Source organism: Acomys russatus, chromosome 29, assembly GCF_903995435.1.
Source record: "Acomys russatus chromosome 29, mAcoRus1.1, whole genome shotgun sequence".
Classification (NCBI taxonomy): domain Eukaryota; kingdom Metazoa; phylum Chordata; class Mammalia; order Rodentia; family Muridae; genus Acomys; species Acomys russatus.
The window spans coordinates 27785328-27804393 of record NC_067165.1 but is presented as its reverse complement, the minus strand read 5'-3'; the positions used below and the strand labels follow the sequence as shown (position 1 = coordinate 27804393).

Sequence of the window (19066 nt, the reverse complement as noted above, 5' to 3'; positions counted from 1 at the left end):
GGACTCTGAGACACTTAAAACATGCGGCCTTAACCAAGGTCTATAAAGCATATGGGCTTTATTTTTCTTGATGGCAAAACAGGGACCATGTGTAACCTTGTACTGTCAGATATTGGAAATCATGAGTGTAGAGCTTCACCAAGAGTCAGTCCCACTGAATCCCTTGATCTCTGAGATGGTGTTGTGGCCAGATCATCCACTCTTTTAGTTCAAGGAGCATTTTAGGGAAGATAGAATTTCAGAAACTTTTTTTTTTTTTTTTTTTTCTTTTTTTTTTTTTTTTGGTTTTTTTTGGTTTTTTTGGTTTTTTGAGACAGGGTTTCTCTGTGTATCCTTGGCTGCCCTGGACTCACTTTGTAGACCAGGCTGGTCTTGAACTAACAGTGACCCACCTGCCTCTGCCTCCCAAGTGCTGGGATTAAAGGTGTACGCCACCACCAGTATTTATTTCTTTTATGTATACAGTGCTCTATCTGCATATATACCTGCAGGCCAGAAGAGGGCATCAGATCACATTATAGATGGTTGTGAGCCACCATGTGGGTGCTGGGAATTGAACTCAGGACCTCTGGAAGAGCAGTCAGTGCTCTTAACCGCTAAGCTATCTCTCCAGCCCCAGAAACTTCTTATTAAGAGTAGCTATGGAGCCACGCGTGGTGGCGCACACCTTTAATCCAAGGCTACACAGAGAAACCTTGTCTCCAGAAACAAAAAAACAAAACAAAACAAAAGAGTAGCTGTGGAGGAAGAAGAAGAATGGTAAAAAACTAGTTATTTTATACTGAGACTTAAGAGAATGGACTAATTGTTACTGAAATGCCCTTGTCATATACTTTATAGTTTTGTTTGCATTCAGCCAGAGGCTAACTAGTGATAGCTCACTTTGCCTTTATAGACTTTCTTCTATGGTGTTTTCTCTATTGTCCTGTCCAGAAACTCTTGGGTGTGGCTGGGCATGGTCTCACGAGTCTTTAATCCTGGGATGCAGAGGCAGGTTCGAAGCCAGCCTGATCTACAAAGGTAGTCTAGGACAGCCAGAGCTACACAGAGAAACCCTGTCTTGAAAAACCAAAGGAAAAGAAAAGAAACTCTTGGGTGGGGGTAGGAGAGCCTGACAGGGTGAGACTTACTCCGAACCTAAATCAGAAAAGGAAAACAGCTGTCACCAGCAGAAAAGAAAGTGGTTGGAATGCAGCCAGCTACCAGGCAGTTATGAATTCCTTCTCCCTCAAGCTTCATTACCCTCCCCCACAAAGGGAAACAAACAGCAGAGCACGTGCAAACTGCCATATAACTGGCGTGGGAAGCAAAGCCATGTGCGGCCACTGAGGTGACCTGGCGCGTTTCTACTCGTTCTCACTGAGTCCTTTACTACATGTGAGAAAGGGCAGTTGGTTGCTTAGTGACTTTGCCACCTCTGAACTCACTGAATCATAAGATGAGGTATGAAAGAAACCTCCAAGCCTAACCTGGTTTCCCAGTTTGAAAAAGAAATTTTTTGTTTTTGTTTTTGTTTCCGAGACAAGGTTTCTCTGTGTAGCCTTGGCTGTCATGAACACAATTTGTAGACCAGGCTGGCCTTGAACTCACAGAAATCCACCTGCCTCTGCCACCCAAGGCTGGGATTAAAGGTGTGCGCCTCCACCACTCAGCAAAAAGGAAATCTTTTAGTTGCTGTTAAGTAATTGTATTCTAGAGACAATGAGAATTCATTTATAAGTGAAGGCTTTGAGAAAGGCAAGAGTGAGCTCTGAGCTTCTCTGGCAGCTTAGTGAACAAGCCGTCCCTGTAGATTGGGCCAGATGGCCTGGGCATGGGAGAGAAAGTACAGAGTTACACAAGACCCTCCTAACTTTAAAGACAGCGGGTGTTCCTCTGGCCATCGCCACCAAGGACGTGTTCCTGGTCACCTCCCTCAGTTTTTTCTCTCCTCCCTGAAGCCCATGGCTTTGCAGCTTCCAGATCATAGGAGTCAGCCCAGAGATCTTCCCTGTGGATGCGGACCTGAGGGCCAGTGTTCTCAGTACTAGAGGAGATACTGGCCGTCGTGTTTAAGAATGTCCTGTCCAGCCAGCACAGTGCTCATTAGAAGGAGCGTTTGGGAAGTGGTCTAAAGAAAGGAGGCAGAACTGTGGACTGGCTGCTCTTAAATTGTCAGCCTTACACCGAAATAGGAGAGCCCTATAAAAATGCTTGGCTTGACAAAGACAGTCAGGCAGAGGGTAAGGGCTGGAGCATAAAGACCAGATGCTGAATTCTGTTTCAGTATTGTGCCAGTGGCCCTGTTGTAATTAGGCGCTGGTGCTTGAAGTTACTTGAACTGTACCTTTCTTGGAGCACTTGTGAGCTCATCTTCTGCTGGTCTTACAGGTCAACAAGAACAAAAAATGGCGGGAACTTGCAACCAACCTCAATGTGGGTACATCAAGCAGTGCAGCCAGCTCCTTGAAAAAGCAGTATATCCAGTGTCTCTATGCCTTTGAATGCAAGATTGAGCGGGGAGAAGACCCTCCCCCAGATATCTTTGCAGCTGCTGATTCTAAGAAGTCCCAGCCCAAGATCCAGCCTCCCTCTCCTGGTAAGAATGGGTGAGCACCCCACTGAGGCTTAATGCACAGCTCTTTAGGTAGCAGTGCCTCCCTCCCTCCAGGGAGCAGAGCAGATGCCAGGGATGTGTGTTTTTCCCTGTCCACGTGGCTTGGCAGGTTGGCAGACTAAAGAGCGGCAGTGGCGACTCCCTTGGGAGGTGCTGCACAGCAGCCTTAAGTTTTAACTTTCTAATTTTCCTGTTGTACACCTGGCATCTTGCCAAATGTTTGTAAACTAGTGAGTGGGAGGGACACCAGAGGAGTGAGAGAAAACTGACAAATAGCAGCGAGGCTGGGCCATCTGGGAGCTTTGGCCTGCTGATGTCAGCGCCTTAGAATGCAGCTCAGACTAGAGCCTGGAATTCCCTAGAGAGCTAAGATGCTAATGAATGGGAGGAGAGGTTAGGGAGGGAGAGTGATGGAACCTTTGGATGACAGGAGCTCTGCTTCCTCTTCTTTCTCAGAGGAGCTGGCGGGGAGGGGCATCGGAAGAGGCCAGGGCCCTAGGAGGTAGATACAAACAGCTGTGCCCTGTCGTTGACCTCTGAGGGTGTAAGGAGTGACACATCAACTGGGGAGGCCTCGGTGGTGGGATGTGTAGTGCTAGGAACCAATGGAAACATTGATTACTGGGAGTTCTGTGCTCCTCTCTTCAGAGGAGCATTGGAACCCTAGGACGACATGTGCTGGGTGATTAATAGAAACATCTTGCATCTAACCCTTCCTGTACCCTGTATTTTAGGGCCTCTAATTAGGAGTTTTTGCTCTACCACCATTATGACAAGTTATATACATGGCAAGTTCTTTATAGAAGTAAAGCAAGGCAGTCAGGAAGCTGCCCATGACTTAAATGACCTGGCATGGTGAAATAATGGCACCTCATCTCTTCAAAAGCATGTATGCAGCCACCGTAAAGCATTAAAGTCGGGGGGCTGTGTGTTTGTTTGTATTTATTTATTGTAACACAATTGTGCCTGTCTCGCCTTTCATGGCCATTGTTGTATCAAGACATGCCTACATGAGTGACAAAACCCATTCCTTTCTTTATGGCATGGCCTTTTAGATCACCAACTATGAGAAGTCTGCTGAAGTCCACTGTGTCCTTAGGAAAATCCCTTACAGAGATATCCTGGAAAGGCAGACACAGTGTTAACCCCAGTACTCTGGGGGCTGAGCATAAAGATCACCTTTTCCCAGCCAGCCTGGGCTATACAATATGAGACCTGTCTGAAAAGAAACAGACAGACTCATACACGTTCATACCCCCAGATTCTAGAACATTCATGGTTTTGTGAGCAGCAAATATTTTGACTGTGAAGTGAGCTGCTCACTCTGCTCTGTCTACAGCGGGATCAGGATCCATGCAGGGGCCACAGACTCCGCAGTCAACCAGCAGCTCTATGGCAGAAGGAGGGGACCTGAAGCCACCAACGCCAGCATCCACACCACATAGTCAGATTACCCCCTTAGCAGGCATGAGGTAAGGCCGCCATGGTCAGGAACAGAACCCTGAGGGTCTCTAGGGGTGAGACTTGTGTCACCCAGGGGCACTTCACGCCACTACTCACCCACTCACCCCACTCACCAATCCCTGTGTCTCAAGGCTTAGGTGAGGAATTGATCTATTGAAGGTTTCATTAGTTTTCCTCACTTTGGAGCAGGAGCAACTCAGTCGGAATCCAGGATGCCTTTCCTGATGGAAGTGACCCCACATTCCAGAAGCGGAATTCCATGACTCCAAACCCTGGGTACCAGCCCAGTATGAATACCTCTGACATGATGGGGCGCATGTCCTATGAGCCAAATAAGGATCCTTACGGCAGCATGAGGAAAGGCAAGTGCTGGGTGATGTTGGCTTGTGCTTGTGGAGACAGGAGCATGAGTGACTAGCCAGTGTTACTGGGGTGCTTCTTTGTGGCTCCACCTACCTAACTCTCTTTCCTTCCTGGTGTGATGCTAGGGGTTAAAACTAGGGAATCTTACATGTGAGCAGGCGTCATCCCACAGAGCTACCTCGTTAGCCACCTAGCCACTCTTGGGTCTTTGTGTTTCTCTGTGAAGCCTGTCAGGAAAGCAACAGAAACAAACCCTGCTCTGGAAAGAGCCAGAAACTATGGGGCAGGCAATACCTAGCTTACCTAGCCTACCAACCTGCTAGTTTTCTCATTGCTTTCCTCTCTGCACTCAGCTCCAGGAAGTGATCCCTTCATGTCCTCAGGGCAGGGCCCCAACGGCGGGATGGGTGACCCCTACAGCCGTGCTGCTGGCCCTGGGCTGGGAAATGTGGCTATGGGACCACGACAGCACTATGCCTATGGAAGTCCTTATGACAGAGTGAGGACGGAGCCTGGAATCGGGCCTGAAGGAAATATGGGCACTGGAGCCCCACAGCCAAATCTCATGCCTTCCACCCCAGACTCGGGGATGTATTCTCCTAGCCGCTACCCCCCACAGCAGCAGCAGCAGCAGCAACAGCAGCAACAGCAGCAGCAACAGCAGCAGCAGCAACGGTAAGTAATTCCTGGTCTCTTTGCATTGTTGCTCAGGTTTTGTGACTCTCTACCCTGACCCACTTTGTCTTTTGCAGACACGATTCCTATGGCAATCAGTTCTCCAGCCAAGGCACCCCTTCCAGCAGCCCCTTCCCCAGCCAGCAGGCCACAGTGTATCAGCAGCAGCAGCAACAGCAGCAGCAGCAGCAGGTAAGGGAGGTAACCGCCTGGGCACACACTGAGAGCAGGAGGGAGCCAGATATATGTCATTCACTTCAGCTTCTGTGTTAGTATTCCTCTTACCCAACTAGGCAGTTGTAGAGAGTCAGGTCTCACTGTCTTCCTTGTAAAGCCTCTCTTTTCTCTAAAAGGGCTAGAAACATTTTATTTTGACTTTTGGTGTTTTATATATTTGTCTACTTGAAGAAGAAGAAATAGTGGTTGCTCTCAGAAACAGCTTCAAAAGATAATTTGCAAAGGCCTTTTCCTTTGTTTTCTTGGCATCTGTGTCCCATCTTTCAGAGAGGCAAAAGAAAAAGGAGCTAGTGTCTAGTAAGTGGGAGCCATCTGCGGCACTAGTGACTTTTGTGTGAATCAGTGTACAGTATTAATTTACCCTCTGCTTTCTCTGCCTTAGAATTATAAGAGGCCGATGGATGGCACATATGGCCCTCCTGCCAAACGGCATGAAGGGGAGATGTACAGTGTGCCATATAGCACTGGGCAAGGGCAGCCTCAACAGCAACAGTTGCCTGCAGCTCAGTCCCAGTCTGCCAGCCAGCAACAAGCTGCTCAGCCTTCCCCTCAGCAAGATGTGTACAACCAGTACAGCAATGCCTATCCTGCTACTGCCACTGCTGCTAATGAGCGCCGAACAGCAGGCGGCCCCCAGAACCAATTTCCATTCCAGTTTGGCCGAGACCGAGTCTCTGCACCTCCTGGTTCCAATGCCCAGCAGAACATGCCACCACAAATGATGGGCGGCCCCATACAGGCATCAGCTGAGGTTGCTCAGCAAGGCACCATGTGGCAAGGGCGAAATGACATGACCTACAATTATGCCAACAGGCAGAGCTCAGGCTCTGCCCCCCAGGGTCCTGCGTTTCATGGTGTGAACCGAACAGAGGAGATGCTCCACACAGACCAGAGGGCCAACCATGAAGGCCCATGGCCTTCCCACGGCACACGCCAGCCTCCTTATGGCCCTTCAGCACCTGTTCCTCCCATGACGAGACCCCCTCCGTCTAACTATCAGCCCCCACCAAGCATGCAGAATCACATTCCTCAGGTATCCAGCCCCGCTCCCCTCCCTCGGCCCATGGAGAACCGTACTTCTCCTAGCAAATCTCCATTCCTGCACTCTGGGATGAAAATGCAGAAGGCGGGACCACCAGTACCTGCTTCGCACATAGCACCTACTCCTGTGCAGCCCCCTATGATTCGGCGGGATATTACCTTCCCACCTGGCTCTGTTGAAGCCACACAGCCCGTGTTGAAGCAGAGGAGGCGGCTCACAATGAAAGACATTGGTAAGGAGGCCTCCCTGGTTTGCTGGCTCTGTCTGCCCCTTTCCATCCTTCAGATAGTTCTCTCCAGCCTAGTGTCTTGGATGTTGTTAAATCTGGTATGGTGTTTATTAAAATAAAGCCAAAGAATATGGAGGATGGAAAAAAAATGGTCTGATTTCAGGTTTTTCTTTAAGGCTTTGCCATATACTGGTGTCCTAGACAGCTTAGAAGCACTGAATGCAGAGTAGCCTGACTAAGGGGACAGCCCTGGGGTGCCTCCGGCCAGCTGGGGTTTGGTGGATGGACAACACAGAGGTCTATTTCAGGAACCCCGGAGGCGTGGCGGGTAATGATGTCCCTCAAGTCTGGGCTGCTGGCAGAGAGCACATGGGCGCTAGACACCATTAACATCCTGCTGTACGATGACAACAGCATTATGACCTTCAACCTCAGTCAGGTGAGTGCAGGGCTCTGGGCAGCTGGGGAAGGCCTGGGATATCCCTGATAGTAGATAACACTAAGTCCTCCCAAGCTAACACACCTGTCACTTTGCTGGGAAACTTCTATGTTTATTCTTTGCAACACTTGACCCTGGGCACAAGTCCAGGGCATTAGGGGCAGTGACAATTCACATGAGTTGTAGAACTGAGCTCAAAAGGAATTTGGTTTTGGGGGTGGGTTTGTTTGTTTGTTTTTGGGGTTTTCAAGATAAGGTTTCTCTGTGTGTATCTCTGGTTGTCCTGAACTCACTTTGTAGATGAGCCTGGCCTCAAACTAACAGAGATCTGCCTGCCTCTTCCTCCCAAGTGCTGGGATTAAAGGTGTGCTACCACGCCTGTCTAGTTTGGTTTTTGAGACAGGGTCTTACTAAGTTACCTGTACAGGATAGCCTTAAAACTTACAGTGCTCTGTCCTAGCCTCCCTAGCTTCCATGCTCAGGTGGGAGTTTTCATTTTTGTTTTTATTTTTGAGACAGGGTTTCTTTGTGTAGCCCTGGCCATCCTGGAACTTGCTGTATAGATCAGGTTTTCCTCTAATTCAGAGATCCACTTGCTTCTGGCTCCCAAGTTCTGGGATTAAAGGTACTACAGCCAAGCTGGGCGTGGTAGCGCACGCCTTTAATCCCAGCACTCAGGAGGCAGAGGCAGGCAGATCACTGTGAGTTCGAGGACAGCCTGGTCTACAAAGTGAGTCCAGGATGGCCAAGGCTACACAGAGAAACCGTGTCTTGAAAAACAAACAAACAAAAAAAAAGGTACTACAGCCAACTGGGGAAACTTTTTGTTATTGCTAAGGATCCATCCTATAAGATGATGGCTTGGTGTATAAAGGTACGTGCCACAGGAGCCATGGAAAAGGTGTAAGGAGAGGGAGCCAGCTCCACAAATCTTCCTCCCCTGCCACCGCCTGTTACCTGTAAAACTGCTGCTACTACTTCTTCTCCTCCTCCTCCTTCTTCCTCCTTTCTTTTTCTTCTCTTCCTCCCCCTCCCACTTCTCTCTCTCCTTTCTCCTCTCCTTCCCATTTATTCATTCATTTTGAGATAAGGTTTCTGTGTGTAGCCCTGGCTATTCTAGAACTCTCTGTAGACCAGACTGGCCTCAAACTCAGAGATTCTCCTGCCTCAGAGATTTAGTCCCAAATGCTGGGACTAAAGGCGTGCACCACCCTCACTGTTTCTTTTCCTTTTCTGTTTCTTTCTTCTCCTCTCCCCGCTTTAATTAAAAAGAAGTTCAGTACTAGAGACTGGGGTTGTAATTTAGATGCTGAAGTGCTTCCCTAGCATGGCCATGGCCCAGAGATGGATTTCCAGTACCACATAAATCAGCTGTAGTGGCACACACATAATCTCAGCACTTGGGAGATTCAAGGAAGATCCTATGCTCAAAGTCGTCTTTGGTTATCTAGGTAGTTTTGGACCAACCTGTGTGTGACATGTGAGACCCTCTATGTAAAACAAACAATGTGTCTCCATCAGTAAGCAGAGCAGTGCACCTTCTCTCTCTCTCTCTCTGCTTGTTATTCGGGGGGGGGGGGGGGGACTTGCCTCCATGTATCTGTGTACCTCGTGTATGCCTGGTGCTTACAGAGGCAAGAGTGGGTGTTGAACTCGAGCTAGAGTTACAGTGGTTGTTAGCTGGGAATCTAACCCTGGTTCTCTGGGAGAACAGCCAGTGCTCTTCACTGCTGAGCCATCCCTCCAGCTCCTACCAATATTTAGGTAGGGATCTGTAGAAGCCATGAGTAGCCTTGAACTTGTGATCTTCTGTTGTTTTTAAATTACGTGTATTATCTGTAGGCCTGGCTAGTAATCAATTAAGACACAGACACTTGTTATATTTTAAAATAGTCTTAGTTAACCTGGGGCAGGGCAGATATCAATCCTCCAAAGCACCTCCCATAGTGGGGCAGGCATGGGATCCCTGCCTCAATCCCGTGCCATCTGCTTCCAATAACTTCTACCAAGCTACCTCCCATCTATAATCTTAAATATTTTTTATCTGGGCTGGATTCTCCATCCACACTGCCGGCCATGTGCTTCTCCTCCAGCTAACCCATGGCAGCCTTCCTCTCTCTCCACTTCAGGTCTCTCTCCTCCTCGTGGCCATCCTTTCTTTTTCCCAGAATATCCCCCCTCCCCCACCCCCTCAGCCCCACCTATCTCCTGTCCTGTCCCCTGTGGGATGGCCTTTTATTAAGCAAAAGGTGGGTCAGAAAGCAAGCAGTAATTAGCATCAAAATGCATCGGCCTTCCCCTAGCCATCTTCCTACTTCAGCCTCCTGGGTAGTGCAGCTCTTACCATCCTGCTAAGTTCATACTTACTTACATCTTTAAATCTCTCTTTGAATGTGCCAACTTGTTGGTGTGATTGGAGGGGGCACAGTTGGATTAATAGGTCTTGCTTGGTTCAATTATGTTGTTGTTGTTGCTGTTGCTGTTGTTGCATGTCAACCTTACCACAAGGCATGAGGCCATTCAGAGCTGAGCAAATGGGCTCATACTCATTGTGATTTCTGTTTTTTGTTTGTTTGTTTGTTTGTTTGTTTTTGGTTTTTCAAGACAGGGTTTCTCTGTATAGCCTTGGCTGTCCTAGACTCACTTTGTAGACCAGGCTGGCCTCGAACCCACAGCGATCCGCCTGCCTCTGCCTCCTGAGTGCTGGGATTAAAGGCGTGCGCCTTCATTGTGACTTCTGAAACAGGATTTCACAGTAGCACTGGCTAGCCTGGAACATACTTTGTATAGGTCCTGAACTCACAGAGATCCACCTGCCTCTACCTCCCAAGTGCTGGATCAAAGACATATGCTAGCACACACAGGCTCATAGTCCTGGTTCTTTAAGACAAGGTTTCTCTGTGTAACCTTGGCTGTCCTGGACTTGCTTTGTAGACCAGGCTGGCCTTGAACTCACAGCGATCCTCCTGCCTCTGCCTCCTGAGTTCTGGGATTAAAGGCATGTGCCACCACACCAGGCTCTTGTGGGGTTTTGCTAAAGGGTATTACTTTGTAGCTCACTCTGGAACTCTCTGTATATCCCAGGCTGGCCTTGAACTCAAGGCAGGCCTGTGCCTCAGTCTCCCAAGCACTGGGATTACATTTGTGATTCACCACAGATGGCCAAAGCATGACTGTTTATTGCCTAACTTTGCTGTCCACAGAGAATAAAAGAATAAATTTTGTTTATTTTATATATACCAGGAACAGCTTTATAAAACGTAGGAGTTTCTGTTTTGGTTTGATTTTGGGTTTTGTTGTTTGTTTTTAGAGACAGGGTTTCTTTGTGTGACCCTGGCTGTCCTGGACTCGCTTTGTAGACCAGGCTGGCCTCTTAACAACAATCCACTTGCCTCTGCCTTCTGAGTGCTGGGATTAAAGGTGTGCACCACCACATCAGGCTCAAAATTTAGAGTTTTTCATCATATCTTACAGCTAATTTCTGAGAAAGGCAGTATGATTAAAACCAAGGTTTTTCCAATTCTAAGAGTCAGGTGGATGTACCTAAAAGCACATAGTGTATGTTGGAAAACTCATGTCATTGCTGCTAAGACACATATTTGTATATTGTAAAAAAATCAAGAGGATGGGCTAGGCATAGTGGCATACACCTTTAATCCGAGCACCCAGAGGCAGAGGCAGGTGGATCGATGTAAGTTCAAAGCCAGCCTAGTCTACAAAGAAGGGGATCCAGAATAGCCAAGCTACACAGAGAGAAGTCCTGTCTCGAGGGGGGAAGGGGGCGTCAAGAGAATGGACTGAGTGACAGAATTCAGAAAAAAGTTAGTCTAACTGGAGGCTAGAGGAGAGTAGGTGACGCCTGCAGCAGGGCACGGCCTTTTCTAGCTGTGTGGGGACAGGCCTGCCCAGCATGCTTAGACTCGGGCCATGGAGGAGGGATAGTGAAAGTGACTAAATGCCTAGTGAAAAACTGAACATGTATTCAAAAAGAAGAGGCTTAAAGGCATTGGGTAGTACTGGTGGGCGAGGCCTGTGGCTCACGATTTTTAACCTGCTGAGGGCAGGCTTATGTGACCATTGTCTGGGCAAAAGAAAGCTTTGTGCTCTTTCTTTGGGAAGGCAGTGGTGTGAGAGAGAGGTGAAGAACAGTGTGTTGGAGAAGCCTTTAGAAAGGAAGCAGCTTTGCCTCCTGCAGGGAGAGGGAGAGATGTCTTAACTTGAAGGAAGGAAAATGGGACAGAGCTTGAACGCTCTCCTGTCCACAATTCTTTCTTTCTTTCATTTCCTTTTCTCTGTCTTTCAGCTCCCAGGGTTGCTAGAGCTCCTTGTGGAATATTTCCGTCGATGCCTGATTGAGATCTTTGGCATTTTAAAGGAGTATGAGGTGGGGGACCCAGGACAAAGAACACTACTAGACCCTGGGAGATTCCGCAAGGTGTCTAGTCCAGCCCCCACAGACGAGGAAGAGGAAGAAGAACTCCTAGATCCTAAACTGGAGGCAGAAGAGGAGGAAGTGGTTGAAAATGATGAGGAGATGGCCTTCTTGGGCAAGGACAAGCCAGCTTCAGAGCACAGTGAGGAGAAGCTAGTCAGTAAGTTTGACAAGCTTCCAGTAAGGATTGTGCAGAAGAGCGACCCCTTTGTGGTGGACTGCTCAGATAAGCTGGGGCGCGTGCAGGAGTTTGACAGCGGCCTCCTGCACTGGCGGGTTGGCGGTGGGGATACCACTGAGCATATCCAGACCCACTTTGAGAGCAAAATAGAGCTGCTGCCTTCCCGGCCTTATGTACCCTGCCCAACGCCTCCTCGGAAACACCTCACAACAGTAGAGGGTACACCAGGGACAACGGAGCAGGAGGGCCCCCCGCCTGATGGCCTTCCAGAAAAAAGGATCACAGCCACTATGGATGACATGTTGTCTACCCGGTCTAGCACATTGACTGATGAGGGAACAAAGAGTGCAGAGGCCACCAAGGAAAGCAGCAAGTTTCCGTTTGGCATTAGCCCAGCACAGAGCCACCGGAACATCAAGATTTTAGAGGATGAACCCCACAGTAAAGATGAGACTCCACTGTGTACCCTTCTGGACTGGCAGGATTCCCTCGCTAAGCGCTGTGTCTGTGTCTCCAATACCATCCGGAGCCTGTCGTTTGTGCCAGGCAACGACTTTGAGATGTCCAAACACCCGGGGCTGCTGCTTATCCTAGGCAAGCTGATCCTGCTGCATCATAAGCACCCAGAACGGAAGCAGGCGCCACTAACTTATGAGAAGGAGGAGGAACAGGACCAAGGGGTGAGCTGTGACAAAGTGGAGTGGTGGTGGGACTGCTTGGAGATGCTCCGGGAAAACACGCTGGTCACTCTTGCCAACATCTCGGGGCAGTTGGACCTATCCCCATACCCTGAGAGCATCTGCCTGCCTGTCCTGGATGGACTCCTACACTGGGCGGTTTGCCCATCAGCTGAAGCCCAGGACCCCTTCTCTACCCTAGGCCCTAATGCCGTCCTTTCTCCCCAGAGATTGGTCTTGGAAACCCTCAGCAAACTCAGCATCCAGGACAACAATGTGGACCTGATCCTGGCCACACCCCCCTTTAGCCGCCTGGAGAAGTTGTATAGTACCATGGTGCGCTTCCTCAGTGACCGAAAGAACCCAGTGTGCCGGGAGATGGCCGTGGTACTGCTGGCCAATCTGGCACAGGGGGACAGCCTGGCAGCCCGGGCCATTGCAGTGCAGAAGGGCAGCATCGGCAACCTCCTGGGCTTCCTTGAGGACAGCCTCGCTGCCACACAGTTCCAGCAGAGCCAGGCCAGCCTCCTCCACATGCAGAACCCACCCTTTGAACCAACTAGTGTGGACATGATGCGGCGTGCTGCCCGAGCACTGCTTGCCCTGGCCAAGGTGGATGAGAACCACTCAGAGTTCACTCTGTATGAGTCACGGCTGTTGGACATCTCCGTATCCCCGTTGATGAACTCATTGGTTTCACAAGTCATTTGTGATGTACTGTTTTTGATTGGCCAGTCATGACAGCCGTGGGACACCTCCCCTCCCCGTGTGTGTGTGAGTGTGTGGAGAACTTAGAAACTGACTGTTGCCCTTTATTTATGCAAAACCACCTCAGAATCCAGTTTACCCTGTGCTGTCCAGCTTCTCCCTTGGGAAAGTCTCTCCTGTTTCTCTTTCCTCCCCACCCCCACTCCCTCTCACCTTTCTGTTCCTCATCCTCACCTGCTTCCCTCAGGACCCACCCTATTTGAAAAGACAAAGCTCTGCCTACATAGAAGACTTTTTTATTTTAACCAAAGTTACTGTTGTTTACAGTGAGTTTGGGGAAAAAAAATGGCTTTCCCGGTCCTTGCATCAACGGGATGCCACATTTCATAACTGTTTTTAATGGTTAAAAAAAAAAAAGGAAAAAAAATACAAAAAAACCCTGAAGGACAAAAGATGACTGCTGAACTGTGTGGTTTATTGCTGTCCATTCACAATCTCGCAGGAGCCGAGAAGTTCGCAGTTGTGAGCAGACCCTGTTCACTGGAGAGGCCTGTGCAGTAGAGTGTAGACCCTTTCATGTACTGTACTGTACACCTGATACTGTAAACATACTGTAATAATAATGTCTCACATGGGAACGAGAGAAGATGCTGGGTCAGCAGCAAGCTGTAGTTTTTAAAAATGTTTTTAGTTAAATGTTGAGGAGAAAAAAAAAAAAGGCTTTTCCCCCAAAGTATCATGTGTGAACCTACAACACCCTGACCTCTTTCTCTCCTCCTTGATTGTATGAATAACCCTGAGATCACCTCTTAGAACTGGTTTTAACCTTTAGCTGCAGCGGCTGCGCTGCCACGTGTGTATATATGACGTTGTACATTGCACATGCCCTTGGATCCCCACAGTTTGGTCCCCTTCCCGGCTGCCCCTTTATAGTGTGACGAGTTAACAAGTTGGTGACCTGCACAAAGCGAGACACAGCTATTTAATCTCTTGCCAGACATCGGCCTCCTGGGGCGATGCTGTACAGGTCTCTGTAAAAAGTCCTTGCTGTCTCAGCAGCCAATCAACTTATAGTTTTGTTTTTTTTTTTTTTCTGGGTTTTTGTTTTGTTTTGTTTCCTTTCTAATCGAGGTGTGAAAAAGTCCTAGGTTCAGTTGAAGTTCCTGATGAAGAAACACAATTGAGATTTTTTTCAGTGATAAAATACGCATATTTGTATTTCAACAATGTAGCTAAAAACTTGATGTAAATTCCTCCTTTTTTTCCTTTTTTGGCTTAATGAATATCATTTATTCAGTATGAAATCTTTATACTATATGTTCCACGTGTTAAGAATAAATGTACATTAAATCTTGGTAAGACTTTGTGAGGCTTTTTTTATTTTCAAGTTATTTAAAAGCTTTACCTGTAGCTGAAATACAGCTCAGCAGTTAGGACGACCCATGTTTGGTGGCTCATAACTTCCAGCCCAACTCCATGGGATCTGAACCCTCTGACTTGGGCACCTACACTCATAGCCACATGAACTAATACACTAGGGCTGGGAGGTTGGCTCTGTGAGTAAGAGCACCTTTACGTAGGACCCAGGTTAAGTTTTCAGCACCCATGTTGTGGCTGACAGTCACCTGTAACTCCAGCTCCAAGGACAATCCAACACCCTGTTTTGACCTCCATGGGCCCCAAGCACACAAGGCAGTGCACATACATGCATGCATACATACATACATACATACATACATACAGGTGTAACACAAACAACAAAATCTTAAGCCAGGATCTTTTAAAAGTAATAAAAAGCTGGGCATAGTAGCACACTCTAATCCCAGCATTTGGGAAGCAAAGATGGATGGATCTCTATTCTAGGCCAGCCTGGCCTACCTGTTCAGTTCCAGGACAGCTACATAGTGAGACTCTGTCTCAGAGGATAATACATAAAACCTTGATCTGCGGGGTGAGAGGAGTTCCTCCTGTTCTCTTGTGTTCTCCTAAATGGTGACCTGCAGCCTCTATCACCAGCATCTGTAGTCTGGCTGTCTCTTGGCTCCAGACTTGAGCGTCATCACTGCTGAAAACTTGAGTTACATATATATGTGTGTGTGTGTGTGTGTTTGTGTGTGTTTGTGTGTGTGTGACTCATTGAGACGAGGTCTCGCTGTGTAGTTCTGTTGGTCCTGAAACTCACTTTGTAGAATAGGATGGCCTGGAGGGCCTCACAGAGATCTGCCTCCTGAGATTAAAGACGCGTGAGCACATCCGACCCTTGACTTGTCTATATCTAGTTACCACTCTGGGTTTTTTTTTGGCTTTTCGAGACAGGGTTTCTCTGTGTAGCCTTGGCTGTCCTGGACTCACTTTGTAGACCAGGCTGGCCTTGAACTCAGCGATCCGCCTGCTTCTGCCTCCCGAGTGCTGGGATTAAAGGTGTGCACCACCACTGCCCGGCTAGTTACCACTCTTAAGGAAATCTTCCTCAGGCCACACCTTTTTTTTTTTTTTTTTTTTTTTTTTTTTTTTTTTTTTTTTAAGATTTATTTATTATGGATACAGATCTTGTTATAGATGGTTGTGAGCCAACATGTGGTTGCTGGGAATTGAACTCATGACCTTTGGAAGAGCAGTCGGTGCTCTTAACCTCTGAGCCATCTCTCCAGCCCAGGCCACACCTTTAAAATCAGCAAATACGGAGGCTGGAGAGATGGCTCAGCAGTTGAGAGCACTGACTGCTCTTCCAAAGGACCCGGGTTCAATTCCCAGCACCCACATGACAGCTCACAACTATCTGTAACTCCAAGATCTGATACTCTTCACACAGACATACATGCAGGCAAAACACTAATGCACATACAATAAAAGTAAATTATTTTTTAAAAATCAACCAATACCTTAAGTCCCAGAACTCAGGCAGAAGCAGGTGAATAGGAGTTTGAGGCCAGCCTCAACTAGGTCCACACAGTAAGACTGGCTCAAAAATCAATCAATGGATAAATAAAACTCAAAGCCTTTATGTCATGAGATTTGTTATTTATCTGTCTGGATCCCAGCTCTCCCCTGCTCCACTGTCCAAGGAGGTTCTGCCTAAGAGTCGAACTTTCTGTCTCCTCTATCCAAAGTACTCTGAGCAGATAACTGCACAGCTCACAGTATCATCTGATAAGTGCTCAGTGTGGAAGAGCATGTGCCTAGTATGCCCAAGGCTTTGAGTTAGGGCGCTGCCACTCAAAAGAGTGGGGGGCTAACAAGATGCTCAATTTGAGCCGGGCGTGGTGGCGCACGCCTTTAATCCCAGCACTCGGGAGGCAGAGGCAAGCGGATCGCTGTGAGTTCGTGAGTCCACGATGGCCAAGGCTACACAGAGAAACCCGATCTCGAAAAACCAAAAAAAAAAAAAAGATGCTCAACTTGGTAATGGTACTTGCTGCCAAGACTTGAGTTCACTCCCCAGTTCCCCAAGAGCCACATGCTAGGAGAGAACCCTGTCTCCTACTTGTGATCTTTCTTCCCTCTGACCTCACATGCACATGTGTATGTTCCTGGCCACCTTGTTTATCTTGGAGACAAGGTCTTATGTAGCTCAGGCTTCGAACTTGCTACCTCCTCCTGGTATGAGCTAGCTTATTTAAGATTACAGTGAGGTGGTTCCAAGGTTAAAAATCCAGAGGCGACTATTGGATTCCCTAGGGTTGCAGGCAGTTGTGAGCTGTCCAGATAGATACTAGGAACCAGTAGTTAAGAACACTGGCTGAATATAGGGTTCAATTCCTAGCACCCACAAAGCAGCTCACTACTATTTGTAACTGCAGTCCCCAGGGGATCTTTTTTCTTTCTTTCTTTTCTTTTTTTTTTTTTTTTTAATTTTTTCCAAACAGGATTTCTCTGTGTTATCTTGGCTGTCTTGGACTCGCTTTGTAGACCAGGCTAGCCTCAAACTCACTGCCTCTGCCTCCCGAGTGCTGGGATTACAGGCATGCACCATCACACCCAGCTACTCCCAGGGTATCTTATGCCCTCTTCTGGCCTTTACTGGCACCAGGTGTGCAAATGCAGGCAAAACTTTTTCTCCCCCTCCCCCCAAGACAGTTTCTCTGTGTAGCCTTGGCTGTCCTGGATGCTTTGTAGACCAGACTGGCCTCAAACTCACAGAAATCCACCTGCCTCTGCCTCCCTGGGTGCTGGGATTAAAGGCATGCACCACCATGCCATGCCCAGCTATGCATAATTATTTTGAAACTTTAAATGTCACTTAAAAAAAAAATCTCTGCTCCCTAACTTAAGTCCCCTCTGTCTTGCTTTCTTCCTTTCAGCACTTGTGAACATCTGCTCAGTGTCTCTTATATTCACCTGCCACCTTCCCTACAATATAAACAGTGGGTGAGGGTCACGGCTCCATCCCTCCCTGTCATACATCCTGGGCACACCGCATCCACATAATAACTAGCCAAGTGGCATCATAGTGGCAGATGCCATTGCTTTAGTTCAGTCTCTCTATTCGTCATTCTTTCCCTTATGAAAGTGGAGAAAATTAAAGTTCAAGGTTTTCTTCTAGAAAAATCAGAGATACTAATACGATTGTACACGGGGAGTGAACCCCGAGGCTATTTCTTCGTTGTGCACTTGTAGGCTGAGCAAAATATATTGCAAATAATCCTACAACAGCCCTGTGTGTCTCAGGTAAGTGTCCCCACCGACCAAGGCCCGAGTTCTTCCGGCTTCACAGCACACTCTATCCCCAGCCTGCTGCAAGGAGGCTGGGTTCTATTGTCTTTGGCAAGAGGCAGAAGCATCTCAAGAATTTTAGTCAAGCTGTCTTCTCATCTAACTTGGTGTGGCTGTTAATATCTGAGTCAGGGGCCAGGATGACAGATTAGTACTGTGGAAAAAAAAAACCTTTGTCAACCAAGATGGATTCTGATTGTTAACCGGGGAGAGGGGGGAAGGTGCTTTTCTTTTTTTCTGAGTTATACTGATAATAGCTATTTCTGCTACGGGTCTCTTGAGCTTCCCCCCCGCCACACACACACACACCCTTCCAATCTAGAAAGTGCATTTCTGGGCTGTGTGTAGAGCATTACCTAGGAGTTCTGTCTCCTGGGTTCCTTTCATCTGCTCTCCTGCAATTTGGGGGCAGTCTAGTGCAGTCTCTAGGTTCTGACTGGAGTTACCACTGGCAAAGAGAAATGCTGACCATTGAGCTGTGAGTAATTGGCTTTTGAGAAGTAAATAGAACCTGGCCAGTAGAGAACCCCGGGGTGTGGCCAGTAGTTCTTTTCCCAGGCTCCTCCTTCCTCCCCACCCCCACCCCCAAATGACCTTAACCTTCTTTCATAGCTGGACAGCAGCCAAGCCCAGCCCAAACAATACTCTGAAGCTTATTGGTTCTTTTGCTTGACAGCCACTGCCACCCCCAAGGGGCTAAGGCCTTCCCACCAGGCCTCTCTCTGTGGAGTCAACTGTTGAAAGGCAACTGCTGAAGGCGCTGGTGTTTTAGCAGCATGTCCATAGTTTTTAAAGCACCAGTGTTTGGCATCGGCAACCGGAGACAGGGAAGAGTCTTAGCAGGCTGGGGTGGGTGAGCATCTTCGAGTGACATGGCAGAAGTCAAACAAACAGGATACTTTGGGTGTCATCTGCAATGTTGAGATGGCTGTAAATATACCCAGCATCCTTGGAAACTAACGATATTTTCTTACAGTGAAAAGAAGTATCAAGTTCTGGAAAGGAATAGCTTCATCACAAGCATTAGCCTAGCCCACTGACCATTATGCTGGGTGATGGTGGCACAAACCTGTAATCCCAGCACTCTGGGAGGCAGAGGCACACATCCCTGAGTTCAAAACCAACCTGATCTCTCTTCCTTTTTTTTTTTTTTTTTTTTTTTTTTTTGCCAACCTGGTCTCGTACAGAGTATGCCAGGACAGCCAGGTCTACACAGAGAAGCACTCTCTTGAACAACAACAACAAAAGGACCAGGGAACTTTGGTTACTTTCATCTCAGTGTCCCATCCCAGATCAGGGTCCGCTAGTGC

At 48.0% G+C, this 19066-nt stretch overlaps 1 protein-coding gene across 2 annotated transcripts in view; it reads left to right on the top strand.

Moving 5' to 3' along the window:
• The window catches only part of Arid1a (AT-rich interaction domain 1A), a 76262-nt gene extending 61842 nt beyond the window's left edge, over positions 1-14420 (top strand). Inside the window, exons 12-19 of one of the 2 annotated variants that reach the window (XM_051171897.1) lie at positions 2371-2578; positions 3936-4068; positions 4247-4422; positions 4777-5098; positions 5176-5290; positions 5718-6609; positions 6915-7045; positions 11349-14420. In XM_051171897.1, coding sequence (XP_051027854.1) covers positions 2371-2578; positions 3936-4068; positions 4247-4422; positions 4777-5098; positions 5176-5290; positions 5718-6609; positions 6915-7045; positions 11349-13076 — 3705 coding nt within the window. In that variant the 3' untranslated portion in view covers positions 13077-14420. The remainder of the gene's footprint in view (positions 1-2370; positions 2579-3935; positions 4069-4246; positions 4423-4776; positions 5099-5175; positions 5291-5717; positions 6610-6914; positions 7046-11348) is intronic. The other variant, XM_051171898.1, reaches the window with a different exon arrangement.
• Positions 14421-19066: the final 4646 nt, after the last annotated feature.